This window comes from Andrographis paniculata, unplaced genomic scaffold, assembly GCF_009805555.1.
Source record: "Andrographis paniculata isolate CXL003 unplaced genomic scaffold, ASM980555v1 Contig45END, whole genome shotgun sequence".
Taxonomy (NCBI): Eukaryota; Viridiplantae; Streptophyta; class Magnoliopsida; order Lamiales; family Acanthaceae; genus Andrographis; species Andrographis paniculata.
The window spans coordinates 3597993-3622420 of record NW_026137579.1 but is presented as its reverse complement, the minus strand read 5'-3'; the positions used below and the strand labels follow the sequence as shown (position 1 = coordinate 3622420).

The 24428-nt window shown below is 34.6% G+C and overlaps 6 protein-coding genes across 10 annotated transcripts; all 6 read right to left on the bottom strand.

Moving 5' to 3' along the window:
* Window positions 1-496: 496 nt before the first annotated feature.
* LOC127252006 (NADPH-dependent aldo-keto reductase, chloroplastic-like) lies at window positions 497-2895 on the bottom strand. Its single transcript, XM_051276003.1, has 7 exons — window positions 2642-2895; window positions 2232-2282; window positions 1959-2035; window positions 1656-1743; window positions 1224-1499; window positions 898-1146; window positions 497-780 (listed from the first exon to the last, which is right to left on the bottom strand). Exons 1-7 carry the CDS (start codon window positions 2759-2761, stop codon window positions 694-696), a joined length of 948 nt encoding a protein of 315 aa, XP_051131960.1. The 5' UTR covers window positions 2762-2895; the 3' UTR covers window positions 497-693.
* A 917-nt stretch (window positions 2896-3812) lies between these two features.
* On the bottom strand, window positions 3813-5870 carry LOC127252007 (NADPH-dependent aldo-keto reductase, chloroplastic-like). Its single transcript, XM_051276004.1, has 7 exons — window positions 5558-5870; window positions 5341-5391; window positions 5091-5167; window positions 4889-4976; window positions 4475-4750; window positions 4146-4394; window positions 3813-4049 (listed from the first exon to the last, which is right to left on the bottom strand). Exons 1-7 carry the CDS (start codon window positions 5675-5677, stop codon window positions 3963-3965), a joined length of 948 nt encoding a protein of 315 aa, XP_051131961.1. The 5' UTR covers window positions 5678-5870; the 3' UTR covers window positions 3813-3962.
* A 652-nt stretch (window positions 5871-6522) lies between these two features.
* Window positions 6523-9287, bottom strand: LOC127252008 (aldo-keto reductase family 4 member C10-like). The gene is made up of 7 exons (XM_051276005.1): window positions 9129-9287; window positions 8655-8705; window positions 8239-8315; window positions 7946-8033; window positions 7389-7664; window positions 6922-7170; window positions 6523-6786 (listed from the first exon to the last, which is right to left on the bottom strand). Exons 1-7 carry the CDS (start codon window positions 9246-9248, stop codon window positions 6700-6702), a joined length of 948 nt encoding a protein of 315 aa, XP_051131962.1. The 5' UTR covers window positions 9249-9287; the 3' UTR covers window positions 6523-6699.
* A 342-nt stretch (window positions 9288-9629) lies between these two features.
* Window positions 9630-12895, bottom strand: LOC127252004 (aldo-keto reductase family 4 member C10-like). Of its 2 annotated transcripts, none has more exons than XM_051275998.1 (7): window positions 12555-12895; window positions 11509-11559; window positions 11127-11203; window positions 10950-11037; window positions 10580-10855; window positions 10223-10471; window positions 9630-9964 (listed from the first exon to the last, which is right to left on the bottom strand). In XM_051275998.1, the coding sequence occupies exons 1-7, from the start codon at window positions 12744-12746 to the stop codon at window positions 9878-9880; spliced, it is 1020 nt and encodes a 339-aa protein (XP_051131955.1). In that variant the 5' UTR covers window positions 12747-12895; the 3' UTR covers window positions 9630-9877. The 2 variants fall into 2 exon arrangements, with proteins under 2 accessions (XP_051131955.1, XP_051131954.1); XM_051275997.1 differs by having other exon boundaries at window positions 9631-9967.
* A 218-nt stretch (window positions 12896-13113) lies between these two features.
* On the bottom strand, window positions 13114-14995 carry LOC127252005 (NADPH-dependent aldo-keto reductase, chloroplastic-like). 3 transcript variants are annotated; one of them, XM_051275999.1, is made up of 7 exons: window positions 14778-14995; window positions 14642-14688; window positions 14439-14525; window positions 14253-14340; window positions 13815-14090; window positions 13455-13703; window positions 13114-13330 (listed from the first exon to the last, which is right to left on the bottom strand). In XM_051275999.1, exons 1-7 carry the CDS (start codon window positions 14895-14897, stop codon window positions 13244-13246), a joined length of 954 nt encoding a protein of 317 aa, XP_051131956.1. In that variant the 5' UTR covers window positions 14898-14995; the 3' UTR covers window positions 13114-13243. The 3 variants fall into 3 exon arrangements, with proteins under 3 accessions (XP_051131956.1, XP_051131958.1, XP_051131959.1); XM_051276001.1 differs by having other exon boundaries at window positions 14439-14515; window positions 14642-14692; window positions 14778-14992; XM_051276002.1 differs by having other exon boundaries at window positions 14642-14692; window positions 14778-14920.
* Window positions 14996-21167: 6172 nt separating this feature from the next.
* LOC127251848 (tropinone reductase 1-like) lies at window positions 21168-23114 on the bottom strand. Of its 2 annotated transcripts, none has more exons than XM_051275755.1 (5): window positions 22848-23114; window positions 22530-22737; window positions 21938-22154; window positions 21713-21825; window positions 21168-21635 (listed from the first exon to the last, which is right to left on the bottom strand). In XM_051275755.1, exons 1-5 carry the CDS (start codon window positions 22934-22936, stop codon window positions 21453-21455), a joined length of 810 nt encoding a protein of 269 aa, XP_051131712.1. In that variant the 5' UTR covers window positions 22937-23114; the 3' UTR covers window positions 21168-21452. The 2 variants fall into 2 exon arrangements, with proteins under 2 accessions (XP_051131712.1, XP_051131713.1); XM_051275756.1 differs by having other exon boundaries at window positions 21170-21635; window positions 21719-21825; window positions 22848-23112.
* Window positions 23115-24428: the final 1314 nt, after the last annotated feature.

Genomic DNA, 24428 nt, shown 5'->3' with positions numbered 1-24428 from the left:
ATAAAGAGAATATATCGAGGTCAAATAAACACGGCGGGGCGTTGATGATCTGACAATCACCAACACACACTCCGTATATATGCACTTTTGTATAAGATACATAATTTGCCTAGCCTAGTGTAATTGGTTTATTTTATTGAATTTGGTCGAAAAATAAACGATTACGAATCACGTTTAGAAAGCAGAAAAAATAGTAATAAACATCGAATTGGTCAAAAGTTGATGTACTGTAGTCCCATCCCTCGGGTGAATAAATTATTAGCATAACATGGGATGGGATGTGGCACCCTACACGTGAGCTCCTACCATCAACTATAACATCCCATTCCTATTCCTATGCGGGTTGGGTTGGGTTGGTGTACCTAATCGATCATTATGTAATAAATATATTCTTCTGAGAACATGCTAATGATGCACTGCACTGCACTGCACTGCACTTACTTCATCATTCATCACATAAGACCTGGATTGGATTGGTTCATAATTTACAATAGCATCCTAAAAACATAGGTTTATTTATTTATTTTTGCGATTTTATTAAGTTGTTTACTTTATTTTCTTATAACAAGAAAATAAAAACAACGGAGCAGGGTGTCAAAAGCAAGAGTGTAGGTAGCAGGCACAACAGTAGTAATACATAGAAGCCGCAAAAGCGCATTTTAGGAATAACGCACGCGTACTGAAATCGCGTTTTTAGATCTCGCCATCCCACACTTGTTCAAGAGACTTGTACTGGCTGAGCGTCTCGTGCACTGCAAACTCGCCTGGCAAGAGTCTTTCCTGCATGTTTATGTTCATTTCATATAAACCACCATTAGATATCAGAAGCTACTGCATTTCAATTCATCAAATTAATTGCCAACAATATAAGATATTCCATAAAAATAATAAACTTGCCTGCTTGATCTCGGAGAATTTGGCCAGCAAGTCATCCGGAATGGACCAGTCAAAAACATCAAAGTTTTCCTTGATCCTCGATGGATTCGTGCTTTTTGGAAGCACGCTGTGGCCCATCTGTAGTCCCCATCGAAGGGCAACCTGCCCAGGAGTTTTACCCAGTTTTTCTGCAGTGGAGACTAAGACAGGGTGCTCGAGGACATCATATTTGATCCATGTTGTGCCGCGAGAACCGAATGGTGAGTATCCCTGTAAATGCCAGAATTATGTGCAACAGGGACACAGATGAAAACAAATGGGAAATCTTTTGAGAGGTGACTACTTACAGATAGGTGAATTCCCTTGGCATTGCAAAACTCCCTAAGTTTTGGTTGCTGCCAAACTGGGTGCAATTCTACCTGGTTGACAGCAGGTACAACACGGGCTGTTTCTAACAGATCTCCAAGTTTCTTTACTGTGAAGTTGCTGACCCCAATAGCTCGGGCCTTGCCAGAATCATAGAGTGGTTCCATGGCTTTCCATGTGGCAGACAAGTCTGTGGGAAGGAAGTTATGGGGATCAAAGCTGACAGAGCCTTTCTTCATCTTCAATGGCCAGTGAATCTGGATAAGAACAGAAAAGAAAAAAAAGTATAAACTCATGTGTATGGTGCAAAGCATCAAATTGCACACAAGCATTACAAAACTAACAGATGTTTGGCACATTAATTTATATGTGGAACTACTTCGCTGTTTCTTAAATTTAAAAAATGTACATACAAGATATAAGTCAACATAGTCAAGTTGCAAGTCTTCCAGAGTCTTGTCCAATGCCCCAGGCACATCTTCAGGATCTTGGTCACTGCACCTGCAGTCCAGATTGAAAGAAACAATGAACCAATATAGATAGAAATGAAATTTGCAGAAGTATGAAGCAAAGAATGACTCAATTTGCTTAAAAACAACCAACAGGTAATAACATTTCAGACGATAAAGTGCAAGGAAGATCAACATAAATTTTCCTTACTGTGATTTGCTTGTTCAAACTAATTTATGCCAAACTTCTACAAATATATATAGTACCAGAGTTTAGATGTAATAAACAAATCTTCACGCTTGACAACTCCATCAGCAAACAGCTTTTTGAGAGTATCACCAATCTGAAAAGGGACAGCCAGAAAGAAATAGACATTGTAGTACAAGTAGCAGCAACTTAATCTCACTAAATATATACTCCAAAACAACCTCACATACAGTCATACAGATCAACTATAGCATATAACTCAACTGATATTAAACCTATGCTACTAACATATCATTCCACCATTGATGAGGGAGAGTGAGAGAGATTTGTACCTCCTTTTCATTCTCATAAGCCCGGGCACAGTCGATATGGCGGTATCCAATCTGCAGTGAGAAATTGCCAGAAACCGATTACTAGTATAGTACTAGTCGTATACACAGATCTTAGAACACTAGACTTCCAATGGCGCTTCATTGTATAAAAATCGAAAGAATGCATAAAGGATCAACAAGTCAAACGGAACAAAATCTACCATGATTAAAAAGAAGAAAAGTTGAAACTAGGGTCTAATTATTCTTCTGGATATTTGAATAATCAACCAAATATGTTGTAGCCTACAAATCGCCTACATCGACGGTGATACACAAACTCCCAATAATTGATACGCACAAATCATCTCAAGATAGATTAAGCATAAGTTTACGGAAAACAGATTGTAGAGATACAAACAGGACGCGGAGACCTTGATTGCGGTTTCAACAGCTTGGCCAACGACACCTGGGTCCGCCTGCCAAGTTCCGAGCCCGACGGAAGGGATTTTCGCACCAGTGTTCAACTCGAAGTAGCGGATCTCCGGCGCCATATTTGAACCTAATCTTCCGTGAGGTTAGACACCTTGCGAGAGGAGAGGAACGGCAACAAGGAAGCGAGTATTAGGGAAAGTATCGGTGTTTCGTATTCATCAACTTTTTCTCTTTAAAACGTATTGGGGAAAAAAATAGAAAAATCGCCCCGCAGGCCCAGAACAATCCATTTTGTTCCATTTTAAAAATTTTAGTTATTTTTTTAGTCGCAACAAATACGACGTGTCATTTTATTAGAACTAACACGTCATGTTTCAAAACAACACGGACGCATTAAATAATATTTTAATATAATTTTTTATTAAAAATAATAATATTAATATTATATTGATAGGTGAATAGAAATGAATAATTAAAATAATTTTATTATTGTTATTGTGTAATTTAAAAAATAATGTTACGTATGTAAATTTTATTAAGTTGTAAGTATATTTATTATTTTTTTACATGTTATTTTTTATATTTTCGTCTGTGTTATATAATTTATTTATTTTTTAAAATATAATTATAAATTTTAATTATATTTTAAGATTTATAATTTATAATTTTTTTAGTTAAATTAAATTATTTAATTATTTTAATTTTATTCTATAATTATTTTTATTAATATATTTTTTAATTATTTACTAATTATTATACCTAAAATTTCGTAGTTAAGCTAAAGAAATAAATTAGTTGAACCAAAAGAAATATAATATTAAATAGATAATACAAAAAATAAATATTTTATTACGAAATAGAAAAATTATGATTGTGTTTCTTTTGATGAATTTGAAAATAAATTGATTTGAGATTAGTACGAAAATAATATTTGAGGAAATATTCTATGAGAAAAATTTTTTCAAAAAATATAGAATCTAAATAGTAAAATCCGAAAAAGTCGGTACAGAAACGTAGATGTTAAGGAATGAAAAATATATTTTTATTAAAAATTATACTATAAATTTAACATAAAACCAAACACAGCCATATAATGCACTGTAATTATTTTATTTATTTATATACTCTTTTGAGAAATAAAACAAATTTGCGCTGGATTGAAAAATAAAATAAAACAAAATTGAGCTGGATTGGTCATAATTTGGAACACTAATAAATAACAAGAGTAATTGGTAAGAACCAAGAGGAACAGTAATAGTGGCAATTCATAAAAGCCATTATAAGCGCATTTTAAGAATGACGCGTAGTGAAAACGCGTTTTTAAATCTCGCCATCCCACAATTCTTCAAGAGTCTTGTATTGGCTGAGCGTCTCATGCACTGCAAAACTAGCTTTCAACATTCTTTCCTGCATTGCTCATTTCATAAACAAATCATCAAATAAAATTTCCAACAAAGGGATCGATCAATGAACACTGAACTTCCATGAAAATAACAATCTTGCCTGCTTCATATCGAAGAATTTGGCGAACAAGTCATCAGGAATGGACCAGCCAAAAACATCCAAGTTTTCCTTGATCCTCGATGGATTTGTGCTTTTCGGTAGAACACTGTGCCCCATCTGCAGTCCCCATCGAAGCGCGACCTGCCCTGGAGTTTTACCAAGTTTTTCTGCAGTGGAGACTACGACCGGGTGCTGGAGGACTTCGCTTTTTAGCCATGTCGTGCCCGGAGAACCGAGTGGTGAGTATCCCTGCAAAAGCCAGAAGAATTATCTGCAACTGGAACACAGGTAAAAACAATTTGAAAATCTTTTGAAGCATGGCTACTTACAGTTAGGTGAACTCCTTTGGCCTTGCAAAACTCCCTAAGTTTTGGCTGCTGCCACGACGGATGCAATTCGACCTGGTTGACAGCAGGTGCCACGCGGGCTACGTCTAAGAGATCTCCTAATTTCTTTACTGTGAAGTTGCTGACTCCAATAGCTCGGGCCTTGCCGGAATCATACAGTGCTTCCATGGCTTTCCATGTGGCAGGTATGTCTGTGGGAAGGAGGTTTTGGGGAACAAAGCCAACAGAGTCTTTCTTCATCTTCACTGGCCAATGAATCTGGAAAACACAAAAGTCATATATTCATGCGTATGCTGCAAAGCATCAAAGTGTATGGATAAGCATTATAAAAATGCACACAGACAAAGGTTTGGCAAATGAATGTATATGTTTATTAAATTTGGAAAGAGTACATACGAGGTATAAGTCTACATAGTCGAGTTGCAATTCTTCCAGCGTCTTGTCCAATCCTCCAGGGACATCTTCAGGAGCGTGGTCGCAACACCTTCATTCCAGATTTTAACAAACAATGAACCAATTATGTAGATAGATAGATAGATATGGAATTAACAAAAGTGTAAAGCAAACAAAGAACCAATCCAAGTAATCATCTACGTACCAAAGTTTAGATGTAATGAACAAATCTTCTCGCTTGACAACTCCCTCATCAAAGAGCTTTTTCAGAGCATCACCAATCTGAAAAGGGAAATGGATTTTGTTGGCAGAAGCCATACAGCCAGAAAGAAATAAAATTCGCAGTAGCTTCAAATTAATCTCACTAATTTTCAATTCTTAACCTCAGATACAGATCATATGTAGTATATACCACAATTGATCTAAAATTATGCAAGTGTGAGAGAGCTTTGTACCTCCTTCTCATTTCCATAAGCCCGGGCACAGTCGATATGGCGGTATCCAATCTACATTGAGAAATTGCCAGAAACCGATTACTTGAGCTAGTCATAGTGTCATACACAGAAATTGCCAGTAGCTAATAAGCACAAGTTTAGGGAAAATCATCTGAAGATAGATTAAGCAGAATCTGAGGAAAAATTGGTGGTAGAGATAGAAACAGGATGCGAAGACCTTGACGGCTGCTTCAACAGCTTGGCCGACTACACCTGGAGGCGCCTGCCAAGTTCCAAGCCCGACGGAAGGAATTTTCGCACCAGTGTTCAAGTCGAAGTAGCGGATCTCCTGCGCCATTGTTGAGCCCTTCCCTTCCCCGAGACTGAGAGCGGATACCGTACGAGAGGAGAGGAGTACGGGAGTGGCTGGCAAAGTGAATATTGTCGTCGCTCTCAACCAACCAAGCGGAGAATAGAAGGGAGCAAATTATAGAACTAGAAGAAATTATTATTGGATTTCAATTTTTTATTTTCCATGTTCAATTCAATAATAAGGAAAGAAATATAATATAGTAGGAGCAGTACAAATCTGCCTATATTAAACTAATTTTTATTTTTTTTTGAATCTCCGGCATTAATTAAATGAAGATTGATTGCTACTACCAAATTATATATCAGGATTTTTTTAGGATTTTTATTTTTATTTTAAAGGCAAGATTTTTTATTACTATTATTATTATTTGTTTTGTGCTCATTGGAAAAGCTGAATCAAAGGGCATGTTCTAGAAGCCAAATGAATATGGCCGGCCGTGCCGTTATCTGCAAACGTCTCCCCACCGTTGATTATTTTGATATCGGGCGGTGAGAGTGAGACTCGCAATAGAGTGAGACTCGCAATAGACAATAGACAAAGACTCGTAATATAATACTTCCTTTTGTACACTTCTAATTTGTCAATATTTTTTTATTTTTAATTAAATTATTTATTTATTTAATTTTAATTTATAATTATTTTTATTAAATAATAATTATTTTATTAATATATTTATTGCTAATTATATTTTCCGTATCTATAGTAATATATCCATATTACATGCAGGGAGTAGGATTACTATGTTTTGGACTGATCTTGACGTTGATAGCTTAGGCCCACCTACTCTTAATTACTATAGCACGTGATATTACTTCCTCTTTTTATTAATTTCTAAAAATAGTTTGAAGTAGTCTTAGCTGCATCATTTATTTAAAAAGAAAATTGAAAATATACTCGATTTTTCTTCCTCCTCCTTTCTTTTTTTTTTTTTTTTTTCTCTAATAGGACAACTGAAACACACAACCTTGGGCTTAAATCAATTATTCGATAATAGGGGACAGACTTGTTCAAATTTCCCCATCCCAAAGCTCTTCAAAATCTTTGTATTGGCCCAATGTGGGGTGGATAAATGCATTCCCCTTGAACAATCGTTCCTGCAATTCACAAACATGGAAGAATGGGGGTTTAGACAAATGGGATTTATTGATTAATTGAAATCACTCTAACACAGTTTGGGACAGAATAAATAAAATGAAAGAGAGAGAGAGAGAGAGGGAGCAAGAACTTGCCTGTTGAATATCTGAGAAGTTAACAAAGGAGTCTTGTGGTATGTTCCAGCCAAAGACATCCAAATTCTCCTTGATTCGTGATTCATTTGTGCTCTTTGGAAGCACACTATTGCCCATTTGCAATCCCCACCTAAGTGCCGCTTGTGCTGGAGTCTTACCCAACTTCCTCGCAATAGCAACTACCACAGGATGATTTAGGACTTCGTTTTTCATCCCAGAACAGCCAGGTGATCCCAATGGCGAATAACCCTGTTCAAAATGCATGGATGAGTTATACAACACCTATATGATGACAGCTTAGAAGAAATTCGAATATACTTAAGTTATCAACGGTTGAATCATGTAACTAAGACCAATACATTAAGTGAAGGATCTAGTACCGAAAACAAAGATAATCTGGAGACATTGAGAAGAAATAATGTATACTCAAAATATATAAGCAATGAATAAAGATGCCAAGAACTTACAGATAGGTGAACTCCTTTGGATATACAGAATTCTCGTAGTCGAGTCTGTTGCCATACAGGATGGCATTCGACTTGGTCGACAGCAGGAGGTATGCGGGCTATATTCAACAGATCACCGAGCTTTTTAGCAGAAAAATTACTAACCCCTATAGCCAGGGCCTTACCAGAATCATAGAGTGATTCCATGGCCTTCCATGTCGCAGGTATATCAGCTGTTTCGAGGTTTTCAGGCTTAAAGCCAATGGATCCCTTCTTTAACCGCACTGGCCAATGAATCTACAGTATCATGTACTTCTGTCAATAACCAATTGATATGTACAGCTCAGGTTTAGCAAATCCACAGGACAGTATCAATGGGATTAAAATTTGAACTTTGTCATTGAAGTATTTGCTGCTTATTTGCTTATCATCAATGTTCTGTTATCAATCATGTAACTTGGCTCCATTATTTGCCACTTTTACATTGTTATGTTTTAAGCCGCACTGATTTGCATTGAATGCAGAAGTTAGAACACAAACTAAAACTCTCAGATCAAAGATCATGTAACGATGCATACAAGGAATAAATCAACATAATCGAGCTGCAAATCTTGAAGTGTTTGACATAATGCCACAGGCACATCTTCAGGTGCTTGCTCAGTACACCTGCAGAATTGAGGAGGCTATTTCAAAACAATAAGGAAAACGACGAATACGAGGTTGTGAGCAACAATTCAATTCTTGACTAAACAGCTCCCATAATGTAAATAATACACAGAAGCATGGAACCATTGACAAAGAGAAGTTATCACAAAATCATTGTACGTCATAACAATCAACTTACTACACAGATTTGCAATAATATAAATACCAGAGTTTTGAAGTGATGAACAAGTCCTCTCTCTTCACAACTCCATCATCAAAAAGCCTTTTCAAAACTAAGCCAATCTGAAAAGAATAAACAATGCCCAAGTCACATAAGACACTAATAAACATCTTAATATAAGCAAGCATGTGTGCAAAATAATTTGTCTTTTTTTTTTGGGTTTTTTGTTTTTCTTCCAAAACTACAGCATGCAATGTATGATTCATCTCTTTAGAAATGCAGTGACAAAATAAAGCATGGTGAAGCACATTTAGGAACTTCTTCTTTGAATTTATGCTCATACAATGGTTGTCAAAAGAACAGAAAAACTGCTATAGTAAAGTACTAATATCGCTCTTGCCATTTCTTAAATTCTGAAGCACAAACGGTGATATAGTTGAATAAGCTCATCAACTACATACCTCCTTCTCATTTCCATACCTCTGAGCACAGTCAATGTGGCGGTATCCACTCTGTCATACCAAGTACATGAAGTAGGTCAAAATGTCTCTTTTATAATTGCTTGCGATTAAATCATATGATAACCATTAAAATATTGTCAAGTGATGCAGAATAAATATACGATCATACATTCATGTTTCCTGGTTTTGAACAATGCAACCATACAAAGAAATTCGCAGTCCGTCGTTCAGCAGAATACAGGTTTTAACTTATCCCCAATCCATAGCCACGAGAAAATGCATAGAGCGCAAAACACAGAAATTTACACTGTACATAATCGATCGACTGGAGAACCCCATAAACAATTCAGGCCGGTCACAAAAGAATCACAAGCATAAAACAAACAAATCATAAAAATGATAAATTTCAGACCTCTAATTGAGCAAATGTATATGCATACATAGCGATTTCAGATGAGCCAGCCAAAACCGTACCTTGATTGCAGCTTCAACCGCATGACCAACGACGCCAGGCTTCGCCTGCCACGTACCGAGTCCAACAGAAGGGATCTTCGCGCCGGTGTTCAATTCAAAGTACTTAATATCATCGACCATCTTCAAACTACGGAATAGCAAATAAACTAGTGACAGGAATGCGGCGCTGCGGCGGCAGGGCAGGGCAGTTTCACTTTATAAAATAAAATTTTAATATAATATTAAAAAATGTACATATTTAATTTAATATTCTTTAATAAATAATAAATAATTATATATATATATAATTTTTTTTTTTTTTTTAAAAAAACATGGTTAATTACTTTCACTGCTTTCTGGGAGACTCCGAACAGTTGAATTGTAAACATAAATATTTTAAGTTTTTTTGTCTGTAAATTTGCTTTAATTGGTCTTGATTTGCAGCAAAACAATTTTGTGCATATTTGGCCAATTGGCCTCCAAATTAATTGAAATCCTAACGTGGAAAAGAACATATGTTACAAATTTACCTAATAATTTTGTGGCTTTGAATCACAAAAATATGGACTGAAATTAAGTAACATAATCCAGTAAAATCATGAATGCAGCACCATATAGTTTTAGTGTAAAAATATGATAGTGCGAAACCTTTGGCATTACAGAGCACAAACCCAGTCCAATGCGCTCTAGGCAATAATTACTACCAGATAACTGCTCTGTTATTTTCACATGTATTCGAATTGCCAACCGAAGGTTGATTATTGAGTGTCTTAGATCTCTCCATCCCAAAGCTCTTGAAGTGTTTTGTACTGACCCATCGTCTCATGGACAAATGCAGTGCCCTTTATCAATCTTTCCTGCTGAAAAAAACATAAATAACACAGCCGTTACAATCACTTAGAACAACATAATATCACATCATAGTTGAAAGTGAAGTGATGGGATTGACAATCATCTGCCAATGTACAGATATATACGGAAACAGGGAGTCCCGTATTGAAGTGATGGATTCGACATGCTTAACTACATTGCTGATTATGTAAGGACATGTTCCCTCCATTCCTATGCATATATTAGATTAAAAAATTTTAAACAAGGATAAAATTATAACTTGCCTGCTGAATCTCAGAGAATTTAACGAGCAAGTCATCTGGTATGCTCCATCCGAAAACATCAAAGTTTTCTTTGACCCGTGATTCCTTGGTGCTCTTTGGAAGTACACTGTGGCCCATTTGCAATCCCCACCTTAGTGCCACCTGTGCGGGAGTTTTGCCTAATTTTTCTGCAATATCAATCACAACAGGATGCTTGAGGACTTCGCCTTTCATCCCCGATGAACCAGGAGAGCCCAAAGGTGAATAACCCTGAGGATATTACAGTTGTAGTTATCTATAAGTAACAAACACAAATAAAATTTAGAGTGACAAAAAAAGCACTAAGTTTGGTAATCCTGATATCTACTGCAGACTTACAGATAGGTGAACTCCCTTGGATTTACAGAATTCCCGCAGTTTAGCCTGCTGCCATACGGGATGGCATTCAACCTGGTTGACGGCCGGAGGAATGCGAGCTACATTCAGCAAATCACCAAGCTTTTTCACTGAGAAATTGCTAACGCCTATGGCTCGTGCCTTGCCAGAGTCTTTGAGTGCTTCCATGGCCTTCCATGTTCCAGGTATATCAGTTGTCGCAAGGTTTTCTGGTTTAAAGCCCACAGATCCCTTTTTCATACGCACAGGCCAATGTATCTGCATTAAATGACCAATTACTATCAACTTGCTCTGAAGCCTAAACCCAGAATGGGTAGGGTTTTGAAAAAAATGATTGTGTAACGGAACGTACGAGGTACAAATCAACATATTCAAGCTGCAGATCTTGGAGTGTGTGGCTTGAGGCCACAGGTACATCTTCAGGTGCTTGGTCTGTGCACCTGCACAAGTTAGGCAGCCACTTATCTTATGTGGTTTTAAGAAATAACCAATGCACTAGAATCACATATATTGATTTAAATATACTTACCAGAGTTTTGATGTTATAAACAATTCCTCTCTCTTCACAACTCCTCCATCGAGCAGGTTCTTTAAAACTACACCAATCTAACAAAGAAGAAACCCACAGGAGAAGTCTGATTGTTAATGTAGACATACAAGGACCCATGTAGGTGACGTGCTATTCTTCTGAATGTGTATTATAAAGGAAAGAAAGAAAAGAGAGAACTAGTGGCACCGATTTAATGCATATTGAGAACTAGAAAACCTCCACATTCTCGGCCTGATTTTAGATAAATTGCTCTACTGGAGAGTCAAAGTAAAACAAAAAAACTGATCTTTCCATATAAATATCATTTTATATACAGAATTAATATGTACTGAAGATGATGAAAAGCAATGGCAGTATGTACCTCCTTCTCATTTCCATATATCCGAGCACAATCGATGTGGCGATATCCACTCTACAATGGGAAGAGTACAGCATTGGTCAGTTGCCTGTAAATCCTTATGATCGAATCGTTTAAAAACTGTATCCCATCATTGACAGTGGAAAAGATGCAATTTGATATTTTATGTTTCTAGTATGTATCTAATACGTTGTCTTAATCCTAAAAACCTTGCGTTTAGTTCATTTAATTGGCGAAGGGGGTGGGAAAGGTTCCTAGTTCCGATCCTGCTCTCGGTCTCATTCCAAATGTTTATATAAAAACTTGCGTCAACAATATATTTTTATTATTTTATAGTAAAGTTTCGCCTGTCATTAAATAAGATATATATTTTGATATTGTCGGTGTCTAAATATTAATGTAAATGTGACCAACTATGTATAATAGATAGTTTTATATTTAAATGTATTTAACTCAATACTACAAAATACTAATAACAAAAAATACTCATAAATTACCATTAAAATACAAAAAAATATATACAAAAAAAATTTATTAAGCAATCATTATGATTTAATAAACTATTCTAATACAAGTACAAATTAGGAGCCTAAATTACAAGTATAAGATTAGTTTTCTAAGGTTTCAATACAAATACACATAGTATATAATAAATATTATGTGCAGCTATCAATCTGACCCAAACTAAAATGAAACTGATATACATTCACTCTCTTCTGACAAACTGTACGTCTGAACTTTATAATCAATGCAACAGCAACAACAGAACGGTCCGGAATAATTTGATTTGGTTTCCGTCGCATGCTCAAACATACAATATTGATGGATTTATAAAAACTACCCTATATGATCCAAACCCAAATAAAATGAATAGATTAATCAACACACGTGTAGGTCTCGTTTATAACATGAAGCATGCACTGTGCGTACCCGATCAATTGACTAACGTCATAAACATTGCAGATCGGCCACAAACAAATGGAAACAATGAACATTGAATAAAAAAAAAAAAATAGATGTTAGATCTCTTGACGATCAGATTTACATACCTTAATGGCTGCTTCAACCGCGTGTCCGACGACGCCAGGCTCTGCCTGCCACGTACCGAGCCCAACAGAAGGAATTTTAGCACCGGTGTTTAACTCAAAATATGAAATATCCTTCGCCATTTTCAATATGCACAGAGGACGAGAGAAGAATCGGACGGCGATAGGATTCGCGAACAATCTCAGTAAGCGCATGAAAATGGAGAGCGAGTTACAAACTGTATAGAAGGCGGTTAGGGTCTCCGCTAAAGAACGTGTCCACGTGAGTAGCCATGGTATTGAATGAGTCTAGAACATTCTAGAAATTGATCCGATGGGCCGTCAATTCGAGTTTCGGGCTGATCCATCATCTGATAGTGGATATTCATATTGTTATTGGGCTATTTCATATTGCCTATTAACCATTCTTTATATATGAATTTGTTTGTTTGGGATTTCAGAGAAATTTCTTCCCAAAAATCATCAATTCAAAAAATCTCTTTTCTATTTTCTTTATCACAAACATCAAAATTCTATTTTCAAATGATTATTATTAAAAAAGCGTACAAACACACCCTATATGTCACACAGTGAATTTATTTATTGAAATAAATAAAAGTGTCTCATTCGTCCACAAGTAAAATTGGAAATGAATCAGAGTGCAAATAATGCAGCATTTTGCTACAAATAATAAGCCAAGATTGAGTTCCTACTCAGAGTTCATCGTCCCAGAGCTCTTGCTCGGTTCTGTAGGAGCCCAATGTCTCGTGCACAAACATACTTCCTGAAACTAGCCTCACCTGCACAGTCATCTCAATAATTATCAATCTGATGCTATTACAATTCTGATGCAAATAATCTCTTTTATGAACTCCGAAAATTTGTAATAAAGTATCAAGCTTCAAAGAGTATTCAATTCAATACCTGTTCAATTTGAGAAAATTGGGCAAACAAATCTTCTGGAATGGACCAATCAAACACATCAAAATTTTCTTTGATCCTCTTCTCATTGCTGCTCTTTGGGATCAAGCTATGGCCCATCTGCAACCCCCATCGCAAGGCAATTTGTGCTGGAGACTTGCCCAGTTTTTCAGCAATTGAAATCAGAACTGGATGTTTAAGCACTTCAGTTTTCAGACCAGCTTTGCCAGGGGAGCCGAGGGGGCGATGTCCCTTAACATACATGTTCACAGTTATCAGTGGGATTGATGAAGAATATTCAATTTTAACATCTAAATTGAAACGGGAATATAGATGGTGCTTTACTGGAGATAGATGACTTACTGATAGGTGAACCCCTCGGGATTTACAGAGTGAATGTAGCTGTGGTTGCTGCCATGAAGGGTGACACTCCACCTGGTTGACAGCAGGAGGAATGCGAGCCACATCCAACAAATCAATCAGCTTCTTGCAAGAGAAATTGCTAACGCCAATAGCTCGGGCCTTTCCAACATCATAAAGTGCTTCCATTGCTTTCCATGTGCTAGGTATATCAACTTTAGTAAGGTTCTCTGGTCTTACTCCCACAGAACCTTTCTTCAAACTGGCTGGCCAGTGAATCTTGAAATTTAAAACAGATATGGATCAACAATGTATTATGAAATGATATTTCCTTTTGTCAACCAAAAAGAAGTTAGTGGATAGACAATCTCATATATAATGGCATGTAGCTAGATTATCCTAAGCCACCAATGTGGGATGATTTGTGCATATTAGCTATACCAGATAAAGATCAACATAGTCAAGCTGCAAATCATTCAAAGTTCTGCTCAAAGCCAATGGCACATCATCTGGAGCATGGTCCGAACACCTGAAGAACTCTGCTTTAATTTGATTCAGAATAATCTCGAATAGTCTATAATCCAACAGCTACTGATAAATAAAAGAGAAGGATAAAATCTCACGGACCAGAGTTTAGAAGTAATCCATAACTCCTCACGCCTCACCACACCGCTTCCAAATAGCTTCTTTAAGGTATCACCAATCTGGAACAATCTTGTTTTTAAATCATAAGAAATCATGGAATAATTATGCTCTCATCAGAGATAATTAGAGCATCCAAAAGTTACGGTATCAAGCAATATAAGAAACCACTCCGGCGAAAAGAATACCTCCTTCTCGTTGCCATATAACGGGGAGCAATCAATATGCCGGTATCCTGCCTGCATTCAAGATGTTACATTAAAAATGAAAAAAAAAAAAAAAAAACAAGCAAAGTAGAAACCGTATCAATCCGATGAATATGACCTTAATCGCCGCGGTGATGGCCTCACCAACCTCTCCGGGAGCAGCCTGGTAGGTTCCGAGCCCAACCGACGGTATTCTGGCGCCGGTGTTAAGCTTGAAAAAACGAATCGATTCCTCCATTCAAAATTCACAGTGATTACTCCGCACAAATCGTCTGTTTTCTCCGCACAGTGATACGCCACGAATGAAAGCCCTAGATCATATATATGTCCCACTTTCCTAAAATGAAAATATGCCCTTTTTTTTAAAGGCTAAATTGACACAAGAGAATTTTGTAGTTGTGAAAAGAATTTGACAATAGTAAAATATTGTAATATTTTATGATAAAAAATATATATTTAATATTATAAAATTAGGAATAGTGTCAAAAGTAAAATGCTTGTGTATTCATATTCTAATTTAATTTTTATTTTAGTATAAAAGTAAAGAACTTCTAATGTGTTTACAATCTATATATTATAAAAATATATATGGCTAGTTACTTGTGTTTATCTTATAAATATAATATTTATATTAGACTTAGAAAATTTGTCTTAATAATATAAAATATAATATTTTTGTGTTAAATTAAATTTTTTGTAAATAAATATAATATATATATTATATTTTTTAGAATACTTATGAAGAACAGTCTTAATAAATAATTATTGGGCGAACACCGGTTTTCTTAATACAAAAAATATCATATTATATCAATATATATTAACACAATATACTATATTGATGCTATTTCGATACAACATATGTCTTATGGAAAATTTTTATATGCATAATTCTACATCAATATTAGATCTAAATTTTTAGTACAGCAATTATATAATATATTAAAATTTTTTGATTAAAGTGATACATTTGTGTTCAATGTTTATAATTTATGAACATGAGAACGGGCTTGAGCCATGGTCGTGGGGCTTAGTGTTTGATAATTGTTTGGCGATATATAGTTTCAAAAAAAGTGAAGTTCCATCTAATTAATAATTGTAACATTGTTATATTCCCTCGTTCTCATTGAAAGGTTACCATTTTTCATTTTTGTCGTAAAAAAATAAAATTATCATTTTCTAATTTAGTAATTATACTACCTACTTAACATAATAAATACATTTTCAACTTATAATATATTACACAAATGCTATTATTTTTATATTACACCATACTAACAGGGTATTTTTGTATTTTTTATTACAATCTAATATAATACTAATATTAAAAAATCTACGTGTAAAAAGCAAACGCCACCCTTCCAACGGGACGGAGGGAGTATTTGTTTTGGATAAAAAGAAATTTTTCTTAATTGCCTTTTATCAATTTTTTCTTTTTGTTTTTTGTTTTCTCGCGGTTTATTGTGTACACTTACAATTTCCTCCACGGAAGGACTATTAATTAAGAGTGTGTTTGTTTGGGGGTTTGAATTTTGAGTTGAGATTTGAATAGTAAAAATTTTGAATTTGAATAGTTGTATGATGTAATATAAATAGGTGTTGATGTGACGTTTTGAATGTAAAATTGATTTTTAATATAATATAAAAAATGAAAAATAGGTGTTTGATTTGATGTTTTGAGGGGAGAAAATTGGATGAATAATGGGATTAAAATCCAATCGCACAAACAAACACACCCTTAAGTGAGTGTGAGTGATTGGCAGTGAGATTCAATCTATCTAATTTTGTTACCAAATTTCAATGTGACCGTTGACCAGCTCTTAGCTTGTTAGGACAGCACAAACCATCGTTCAATCCTGTGTGAGTTAATCATCCATTTTATTACATATAGGGTGTGTTTGTTCGAGGGATTGAACTTTTTTTTCATTATTTATTTAATTTTTTTTCCCAAAAATATCAAATCAAACATTTATTTTTTATATTATATTAAAAATCAATTTTACATTCAAAACATCACATCAACGTCTATTTATATCACATTATACAACACTATTGAAATTCAAATTTTTTACTATTCAAATTTCAACTCAAAATTCATTGCCCCAAACAAACACACCCTATATAGTGTATTTAAATTATATTTAATGATTATTTTAATTGATTTTTTTTTATTACTTTCTCTCGTCGCGAACCAATGTTCTACTTTTCTATTTACGACGTTCAACAACTATTGTCCTATTTTTTTTTTTTAAACACAAATTTTATATTTTAATCCTCCGTTCATTTATTAATTTTAATATCTACCATACGATTAAGGACAAATTTATCAATTCATAACAAAAAAACAATCACCTAAAAAACCGTACAAATATACTTTAGGACAATAGAAATTGGACGGAGGTAGTATTATTTTACAACAATAAAATAAATAAAAAATACAAACAATCTATATCGTTTCAATAGGAAACAAGTCAAATGAAACAAGACGAATATATTTTATATTTCAATTAAATTTTAGGATAAGATGCAGATCTACAAAGGGATGTTCCATTAATAATCTCAATTTTATACCTAATAATATTGACTACACTATCTTAAATATATATATAATTGTGTTGGAACACCCAACACATATTCAACAATAACAATTCCTTGTCGGGATGATCAGGTGGCATGAGGATAAATTTTACCAATTCAAATCCAGACACACATATAGATGAAAATAATAACAATAGTAATTGTAATTGAGACTAAATGAACATATTATTGACAAAAATAAAATAAAATAAAATGAAGTACTAAACCAGCGGCCCAATTTTCTCTAGATGCATGGTATGGGGATTATATATTACCCATAGTATATCTATAACTACTATGGGCGTCATCGAAATTGCAAATAATAATGAGTGCAAAGTGCCAACTTGCCTTAGCGTTGAAAATTATTGCCACCCACCTGCAAGTACTTACTATTATTATTGCAGTACCATGTCGAATTTTAAAAAAAAGGACAAACCCAGTGTCCTTTTCAAGACATCATACGATGGACTTGTTCATACACATTTATCGATCATTTAATGATATATAGTCAATATCTGCTTTATTACAGATGAACACTGCGAAGCTTGCATGGTTTACACTTTTAATTTTATCCACACCACATGAATTTAAATTTCATTGATCTTCTTCAAACATTATTCACAATTTCAGGCCTTGATCGATCACACAAATATACATAATGATATCGAATGTGGACCCTGTGTTGCATGGTTTTCCACAACGATTCATGGTTCTTACACAAACCAAATTAAACACTAGAAATCATGATACACATATATAAAGGAGACTTTATTCTTACAACAATTCAACGACGTAATTAACCACCTGGTTTGGGTCGAAATCGCCCTTTGCCCTTCGCCCTAATTACGTACTTCTTGCAACGAATTCATATATATATATATATCTGCTCCGAAACGACGTCGTTTCGATGCGGCAATTCTCACTTGACAGCTCGACACGAAGTCAGGAGATGCCGATGCCCTCCGGGAGACTGAACACCGCCGGCCGACCGACTCGGCGAGCACGCGGCGGCGAAGCTATAATCCGGCCGCCGGCGGAGCTGAACGTCGGAAGCTGAAAACCGCCCGGAGTCGCCGGGAAGTCTGACGTACGAAGCCGACGGCGAATCGTTCAGCCACGCCGCCGGCCCTATGATCCCCGCCGCCTCCCCTCCATTTTTGTACTGCATAATTGCTCTGTACACGTATGGAATCAATCCCTCCATGTCTGTCGCTCTTCCCCTACCTCGTCACTCTGCGTGTTCGAATTTTTCGAATAGGGTCAGTCGATTAAAAAGGGATGGGGGTTTGATGACGTGGCGTAATGAACCGGGTTGGAGCTTAGCTGTTTACGCTAAGATAGCTGACATTAAGCATCCGATCCACACCGTTGTGTCAAATGGGCCCCGTTAAAATCAACGGCTGGGATCATATCCAGTGGCGTAACGGGAGTGGTGGGAAAATTACAGTAGCGCACGAACCATTGAAAACAAATCCTTGAAAATTCTGTCTTAACTACATTCCATTTAATTATTACATCCCTTACCAAACCTCATTAAAATATTTGATTTAAATTACTTGATTAAGCTCTGTCCCAGGTGGATTTAATCCTTGTTATTAATCATTTATACTTTTGTTGGTTTTACAATGCTGCCAAGACAAGACCCTTCTGGTGTGCATCACTTTCTTTAACAAAATAATAATAATCCCATCATAATTTGATTATAATAATTAACACTACAGTTTCTTCTTACATTAGGTCATTACCTTCAACTTTTCTTATCTTATCCATAATATTTAATCAAGATTAGAATGGGTTAGATGGTGTGTAGGTTTTCTTCACAAAGACTCACATATGTGATGCTGAAATTTATTTTATTATTATTATTATTATTATTACGGACATGTATGCACGCATCACTTTAAAATTAAAAATTTCCTACAGCGTGATTTTTCTGGTCAGCCAGCTTACTGATTAATAGCTGAACTGTAGCTTTTGTAATAGGGATTTTATTATTTATATTGATTTTTTTTATAGATGACAAGTCATGAATTGGAATAATGATTATGAATAAGAATTGGGTGGTGTTCGTCTCCAACAAGAAAGTTTTAGGACAATGAGTTTTTACCTAAAGATTGATAATATCATTATTGAAACTTGTATTAATTTGCCTTGCTTGGAAATATAATACGTTTATTGTTTGATGAAACGAAAAGGCGTATTTGGAAAGTGATGTCTTCTTACAAATTGCATGGGTGACTGACTGGCTAACAGTTAACAGTTTGGGTATTGAAATTATGAAAGAGGATCAAATGCTCAAGAAAATTGTTTCAGAAATTAATTATCTTAATTTATATAATTAAATATATAATTAAATTTTAGTTATTCAGCATCGTGCTTAAATTACTTTTTTAGCACCGGATTCATGCTGTTGAATTATATACTTTCGTATTTTATCGACACTATGTTATATATATGGACAATATATCGTTTATGATATCATAAAAATTAATAATACAGGACAATAGTTCAATTATCATTGTTTGTTTTTTTTTTTAAAAAAAATTTCAATATATTTTTTTCAAAAACATTAATATACTATACACATTATTATATTTATATTATATTGTCTACACAATTCTTTGTACCCACTTTAAATATTTTTCATTTTCAAACCAAAACACAAACAAACACACCCTGCATGTCTCGAGAAATAATTAAAATCAGACATCCTAAATTCAGCTATGTTTATAGATATATATTCTCAAAATATTTTTGATAAGATTTATTGATAGTAACTTTTATTATTTTTTCATATGTATAATATTTAACATCTATTTATATCATTTCAAATATATATCTATTATTTATTTATTTATTTTTCAAAACAATTAGAACTCCAAAGCATTTTCAATTTATATCTTAAACACAGCTGTAGGTTTTATAAATTACAATAAGGATTACTTAATTCACAAAAATGAACACACATTACTCATAGTGGTCAATGCTTATCCAATAAATTAAGACAAGGTAAAATAAAATAATTAATAATAACACGAATTTATGGCTAATGAAATTTCAATATAGGAATATATATATATATATATATATTTTTTATTATTTTTATAAAGAAAATAGAAGTGTTTCTTTCGAAGACAAGTTTCTCCTATAAATATTATTTTGTAAGATAGCATTAAAAATATGAGGAATTCGAGCATAATATATATATGTTTCGTAAGTAAACTTTGTTACTGTAATTATTGAATCATCTTTTAAAAACTAATTTCAGTCACGCTCAACAATATTAGTTAATTCTGGTGGCTTCAATTGTGGCAGAGAAATAAAATACAATGGGATGTTGTATGAAAATCGGATTAAATTAAGATTAAATAAAATACAATATTAATTCCAATTTTAATTAATTATTTTTCTGAGAGACTAATTTCATTTCATGATATTCATAAATCATACCTACAGCAGCTTCAATTAATTAATAGTACATAAATATATATACTACCTTTGAGAGCACCCACTCCATTAGAGATTGATTTGTTCAAAGCAATGAAGTCACGCCTTCCATCACTTGTCGTATATATCTGTATCTTAATCGCCACGTAGTTGATCACATTTATTTTATTTTTATTATATATAAAAAAAATTAATCCCAACGCGCTTCTCATTCAGAAGTAAATAAAAAACCTCATCAGCCTATAGGTCTGATTCTTACTTATTCTTAAATTGAAATATTTCTCTCTCAACCAAAGACAAGTACTCTTATTGGGCTGTCTGAGGGAACTCTCTGTTATAAATACTTATAATACAGTAACCTTTTAATTATAACTAAATAATAATAATAATAATTAATTAATTTTGTGTATCTTGACAAACCACTTGGCGTCCTATTGAGTATTTGAGTCGATTCCGACCTGGACCTCCATGGGGGTAACATCGTAAACTCCGAAAGCTAACAAGAAGAGTACTATATGAGATATATTGCATGGCTGCATGCATGGCAGCAACTGGGCATTTTCTTAATCCATGGAAAGATATGTTTTGTCTCCTACAGCCAGACATCAATCTTGTTACTATCCTATGTATGGATTAAGGATTCATCTTTTCAATGCTCCCAATTGGCATCAGTTACTCAATCAAAACATGAACATCACCAAAATGCAATAAGGAGACAACAATTTTGGATCAAACATTTCATTAAGTACTAATCAATACTTCCTTCCTGCTAGAGCCCCCCTGCTGTAAATCCTCCATCCACATAAATAACCTGCCCTGTTACATAAGAAGCCGCCGGCATGCAAATAAACGCAACCATCGATGAAATCTCCTCTGGCTCAGCTATTCGCCCCAACGGATTACGCGTCATTAGTGGAGCAAACATTTCCATAATTGCCGGATCGATATCCTCCTAAACACAGTTCAGATACATTACATTACTAATAATTGTAAATTAAGAAGGTGGATCATATATATGTTATTTATCACATGTACAGGCTTCACTAAGGTTGTTCTAACGCCAGCTGGAGCCACCGTATTTACGCGAATATTGTCCTTTGCCCATTCACATGCCAAATTCTTTGTTAGCTGGTTGATTGCTCCTGAAAATTACTCGAGAAAATGCATCAAACTAACTGCATACAAATAGGAATCTAATCAAGCACATTGATCATAAAACTAAGTTTGATTTTGGTCACAGGATGTAAGAATGACCTTTAGAAGCAGCATAAGCAGAAAGAGCAGGCAGAGCAATTCCACCAGCAATAGAAGATATGAAGACAATATTCGCGGTTTCAGACGCTTTGAGCAAAGGATAAGCAAGCTGGCAGATATGATACGGCGCCTCCAAGTTCGTCTCCATTATCTGCGAATACTCTTTCACCGTGTAATCGCACGCCTGTCTCAATATACTTATTCCAGCATTGTTCACCTGAAGATTGTTGTAAGAATATACAATGTGTAATTAATAACGCAATTTTCGATTTAACTTTTAAATGAAATGATCATTTAACATAGAATTAGAGTATGATGTTCAAGTTCCACAGAGTGAGTGAGGCCATGGAGAAGACAACAAGATAGTGATCATCATCAAGCCACCAGAATTTTATGTCTTGAAAAAAATTTGGATGCAGTTTTTCACAAGTTTGTTACACTTGCCTCCAAATTTTATTCAGTTTTTTTTTTGTGGTCCCCAATAATTCCGACTTTCAGACAAACATATACTATAGTTACACCTATCAATGGAGATAAGGGAAAACAGACAATGAAGTAAAGTGTAATGAATGAATTGGGAGCTACGACTTACGAGGATGTTAAGCTTTCCATCGAAGGCTATGGAGACACGGCGGATTAGGTCTTCCCTCTGTTCTCTAGAGGACAAGTCGCAGGCCGAACCTTTAACCTTAAATCCTTTCTCTTCCCATTCCTTGAGTCGTTCGCTGAGCTCCGCCGCGTTCCGCGAGCACGTGTACACCGTCGCGCCGAATACCGCAAGCTCTTCTACTATGGCGAATCTGGTTTCGATTGTTGTCCAAAAACAGACAAATAAATTAACACTATACACTATACAGCACTGTAATAATCAACAGACAATTTTCAAATTAGCCGTAATATATATAGATACCCTATGCCTTTGGTGCCGCCGGTGACGAGAGCTGTGGTTCCCTGGAGACTCCATCTTTGCAGCTTGCTCTGCTGAGCTTCTTTCGCCATTGTCCTGAATCTGCAACAACCTCGTAAATATGTATGTGTAAGGAAACTAGGGGGTGCTCTATATATAGAGACATGAAGAAATGATGGATGATTTCATTCGTAGATAAGGTGTCTGATGATCCAATCCATGGCCTGCCCACTCAGACGGACGTACGCCTGCCAATTTTTAGACATATTGTAATAGACAATTCCCACGTATCTTGTAATTATGGTCAATTTAAATGTATGGAGGGATCATATGCCTATATAATTATTAGGGTGGCTCGTATATATATATATATATATATATTCTCTATTTGAATGGCGAAAAACATGTGACGACACTTCTGCTAATATTCTACGTTACGGCGGAATTATATTTCTATATTTATTTTATTTTATTAATAGCATACATACGTCTCGAATCTTTCTTGCCTATGTAATAGATATCTGGTGGGATTAGGCTCCCTTTATATATACATGCATATATTTTTTATATCCATGCAATATATAGTATTTTTCCATTAAAAAAAATAATAATAATAACTGGGAATTATTAATTTGACCCAGTCTGGAATATAAATATTTTTCTGGGTTTGAAAGATAATTGGGCCATTACTTTATGAAAATATGAACCTAAAATTAGTGGGCTAAATAAGAGCCGTATTAGGCCCACAATAATAATAATAATAATAATACCAATTATTTTTAACCTTGACGTAATATTATTATCCATTTCACCTAAATTTGTCGTGTTTCAGTCTCATTACACATTGTTTGCAGAAATAATATAATATACATAACCAACAGAATAATCATTATTCCACTTACGTTAACTATTTACCGACAAATAGCTCCCGATCCTTTAAAATCTTTTGAGCTGACGTAGGATACAATAAATAATAATAATAATTGTAGTATTTAATTTTAATAAACTCTAATAAGGGCTGATTTTCAATACACGACTGCTAAAATCAACCGCCAGTGTCACCTCATATAATTTATATATAATATAATATAGTATATCCAAAATTATTGAAATCTTGTCCGATCCCATGCCAAAACTTCCATAATAAATGTACGTCGTCTTGGTTGTTTGTACATTGATTAATACAAAAATCAATTAATTGCTTGCTGATTGAGACTCACACTATCTTTTCATAAAATAAGCTTTTTTCTACTGTCTTTTTGTCTCAACTTTCTACGCCAATTGCCAATGCCTTGTGAAAACAAGAAACACAAGCTTGATTCAGGGCATTTGTGGGGCCCAACCTTACATTCTTAATTTCATCAATTAATCTAATTGCATTATTAAAACAATTATATACTACTAAATCATATGAATGAATCAAGAATGGGAAGAATTATTCAAAATATTTAATGGGATATTTAAAATTAGCTGCCGACTGCACAAAACATGGATGAGGGCAATAATTGTTCCTCCACGAACATAATAACACTGCTAAAAACAATGCTGCTCAATATAAGTATTTATTAATGAACTAATTAATTA